This window comes from Trichophyton rubrum (assembly GCF_000151425.1).
Source record: "Trichophyton rubrum CBS 118892 genomic scaffold supercont2.5, whole genome shotgun sequence".
Lineage (NCBI taxonomy): Eukaryota > Fungi > Ascomycota > Eurotiomycetes > Onygenales > Arthrodermataceae > Trichophyton > Trichophyton rubrum.
Window position 1 is genome coordinate 409,452 of NW_003456424.1, and position 4,032 is coordinate 413,483.

A 4,032-nucleotide genomic window follows, 5' to 3' on the forward strand; every position below is an offset into this window, starting at 1 on the left:
CCATCTATGCTGATAAACGCTCTATCCAGTTAAGGAAGGCTGGGCATATTCACCTGGAGACATGGGAACCGTGAGCCCGGGTGACACACAAACAGTAAACAGAGCTAAACTCATTTAGCTATTGCATCGAGTATTCACTATTCTGGATCGCGCATTATATATTAAAATGAGGAAAATCATGAAGCTTCAGTCGCATGTTTCAAGCTCATCTATTTGCTGAGAGATGATGGCGCGATGCACATTCGCGGCATCGACAGCCGTTGTGAACCCAAACGGTCTCATGTTATATGCAAGAAAGTATGAACTTCAGTTAGACGGAGCAACTGCATATTGAATTCTCCATTTAGTTGTACCTGTGGCCTGCCCGGAAATTCGGGAAAGGGTGACGATAGAAGTGAAGAACAGGAGACTGTGTAAGGTACACTCAGTTGAGTACATAGGTGGAGCGAAACACTGTACATAATATATATATGTCTTGTCATGCGGCCACTTTTGTGCTGCGACGGGTATCGGCATATTTTTTATATCCCAAGATAATACTCAGTCCCTCAAACACATTCAAGGTAGAAAGGGCCACAAGTAATCATGTACTACCTAGGCAAACGAGATGACCTAGCAGCCAAGAAATGGATGCTCCCTTCACGAGCATAGAAGAACAGTGGCGGTGGGAGTTTCAAATATATCCCAAGACTTATCGGAGTTACTCAGGAAACCGGCCCAGGGGTATGCGGCCAGACGGGAATAAAGATTGGCGGTTGTGTAACAAAGCGCAGTGCTCCTGCTAACCTAGGCAAAAGAAGCTAGCGCAGAGGAATCATAAACGAGAGGGGGCCACGCTTAGTGCCTGAAAGGGTATTTTCAGTTGGACGTATCTTCATGTTCCGATAGCGTAGTCAGAGGTTTATGTTAAATGACTCGCCATGAACGGCTCGTTGCCTGGTTCAATGGGCGAGCGGCTGGGTAACCGTATCATAGACAGCAGAGATGTGCTATTCGCTGTTTGCATCCCGGGGAGCTGCATGGTGGTGTCAACATGGGTAATGCTGAGGTGTCCCGGGTGGCTCTGGCTGGCTTGGGGGGAGGAGGTGATAGACGATGTTCAACCCTCGGGCTTAACATGGCACATATCTTATCCATGAAGCCTTACTCCATAGTATTTTTGGTCAAGAAGTGGCAAGTTGGCAAGTTGTAAGCATGTCATGGGAGTGGAAAATCATTGCAAGACTGAGGCATTTTGGGTGTTTGACCTGCGAATCCATGATAGAACGCACCGCATCCGGCCGTGGGAAAATTGGCAAAATTGATGACTAGGGTTCTTGCAGCCAAGTATACATACTGTGCGATGCTGACAACGGACTGACATACGGCGACTATTTACAGATTTGCTTCCAATTGAGGACCATCAGGAAATGAGCCCTAATATCCTCATCCAAGGCCGTTTCTGGTGGAGACAAGAGAGTAAACCACTCTCCATCCATCTCTGCAAGGAATATTTCCCAGAAAAATATATTATATGTGACTGAGCTTAAGAGAGGAGGCGACGAAAGGGGTTGGCCCGCTGGAGTCAACAATGGTGTGAAGCATTATCGCCAGGTCTCCGAGGAATTGTGGGTGAGATGATCGCATTGCAGGGATAATTAGGCTAAATTACCATGCTGGGGGAATCTTCCGTATGGGTCTTTCAATCAATATAGCGATATATATATGAACACTGATATTGGGCACTCGCATATGAAATCAAGTTATGTGCCTTGATATCTGATATGATTGGGTCTCTGAGATGGAGAAAGGAAAGTTGGCCCAGGCTGCCCTGAATTTGCGTCCGATGTTTGCAATTCTCCGCCAGCATGCTGGACAAGTACTCCGTAGTTGGCCGGGGAATAAGCATACTAAGTTACGGTGCGGTGTGGGATTGTTATTCCAAGTACTCCGTGATAAGTATGTGGATGCAAGACGCAGGACGGAGTATCCGCAGTTTTCTTGATATTCCTAGCCTAGGCGGGACAAAGAAAGCTGTGTTGAAACCAGCAGCCTGGCCCAAAAGTGTGGCTTGAAGATGAAGCTAGATAACTAGTTAGGCGTTGAAAATCCAAGCTGTGACGGCATTGAGTGAATCGGCCGGAGTCCAGGCTGGTGAGAGAGGTGCGTAGTTGTCTGGCACCTGCAGTTCTCAGTCCTTGGTAGCCTGGTTGGCGCCTGGTTAGCCTGCCTGGTGGCTCGCTAAAGATGCTTACGCCTTGCCACTCGCACGCCTTATCTTACCGAGAAAACCCTTCCCACTGGCACCGTGCATGGCCAATCTGAGAGCATGGCCGCCTCGAGCTCCGCTGGCTTTGGCTGCTCCCACACCTGCCGTCCTCGTCTCACGCCACGGTGACACACAGCCGAGCCATCCCAGCGCCCATCCACACCGACAAGCTCCCTGGCGGACGATCGATCTCCCAGAGCCTCTCGCCTCTCCGCTGCACCTCGCCCGCCGCGCCGTCCGTCCCTCTTTATATCAAGAAGCGGGAGACAAGCTCGTGTGGAGAGATCCATCGCCAAAACAAGCAACTCTTGGCACGTGAGCAAGCCTTTTTCGGCTGCTTCGACGCCCGCTTCGCAAACGTCAATCTCAACGTCGCTTCAATATCGCTTCAACGTCGCTTCAACCTCGCGTCGACGGCGAGCAGGCAGCAGGCAGCGAGTGGGTGCAGCCTGCCAGAGAACGAGCCGGTAGAATGCCGGTGAGTGCTCAAGGCAGGCCCCTGGACGGGGTGGGCTGACAAGTGGACGCATGCGAGACCAGCGCCAAACGGGCAGGATGGCACTTGACCCGCATTCGACCAGGCAGACAAGCTAGCTAGCTAGTTACCTTGCAAGTTGTATGGAGTGGTGCTCACTGACTCACGAATTCAACCCTTGGAGGACGCGAGTGGGCAGTCAGGGTGCTGTGGTTTGCTGGCCACAGGCGAAGGCCGCTAAGTATTCCTCCGTTTTAGGCTTTGGCCTAGGGACGGATGAAAGCCAGATACAAGGAAAAACGAAACACTAAACGCAGCGACCTTTTGGGCCAACAAACAGACAGCAAATGTGCTCTCGTGTTAAGCGATCCAATAACTCGTCGAGTACGGAGTAGTCGCGGAGCATGGGTTTGCGCTTCCCTCTTGTGTGGAGGAGGCATTCTTGCTTGGGCAGGCCTGCGCAACATGGGCATAGTTCTGGCACACGCACACACACACACACACACACTCTCTCTCTCTCTCTCTCTCTCTCTGTGTACTCACACCTCTCAACAGTGAAGTTGGATCTGGATGCATGTGGTGTGTGGATGGATAGCTGGCAAAAAGCAAGAGGGAGGTGGAGCAAGCATCATGCTATGCTGCAAGGGTGAAACGCTGGCTGTCGACCACTTCCACAACAAGTCGACGAGTTACATGCACCACAAGTAACGAGCTGTTTACACTCGAGAACGGGACGTTGCAGGGCGTTGAGAAAGAAACTGAGGCATCACACAGGACGGCCTCCAAGATGCCATCTCATGCACATGAACCCCATCGTACTCCTCCGCTCATTGGGCGGAGGCAGGCAAGCTTTTTCGAAGCATTTTTCCAACCCGGTTTAGCGGTCGAACGCCGTCTTATCACCTCGTCTTGACCCGCCATTGCGTCTTGGTCCAGAGTTGCATCCGCATTCAGCAGAGATGCCCTGACCGCAATATTAGCCGGTCGTGTTTACACTGCTCCCTTGCGGTATATTCTCCTCCTCACTGGGTCCTGTTGTCTGGTGGTCTGGCTGACTGTGCCGCTTCTGCTGCTGCCTAGCTAGATATCGGCCAGACCTTAGAGCCGTTCAGACGAGTTCCCGACTACTCCGAGGACTTGTTCGTCCGCTCAGGAGCAAAACAGCTACCTTCGAATAATGAGTGGAATTATTAATACGAGCTGGTCAGAGTTTCTCCTCCTTTGATGGAGAAGAAGGGGTCCAAGTAATCTTCGCAGATGTCAAGCTTTTTGATGCATGTCCCTTTTTAATTAATAAGAACGGATGCTA

The 4,032-nt window shown here is 51.0% G+C and overlaps 1 protein-coding gene across 1 annotated transcript; it reads right to left on the reverse strand.

The window, feature by feature from the left end:
- Positions 1–2,170: 2,170 nt before the first annotated feature.
- TERG_08839 (uncharacterized protein) lies at positions 2,171–2,538 on the reverse strand (the record flags this gene model as incomplete). Its single annotated transcript, XM_003234236.1, has 2 exons — positions 2,171–2,185; positions 2,263–2,538. 2 exons carry the CDS (start codon positions 2,536–2,538, stop codon positions 2,171–2,173), a joined length of 291 nt encoding a protein of 96 aa, XP_003234284.1.
- Positions 2,539–4,032: the final 1,494 nt, after the last annotated feature.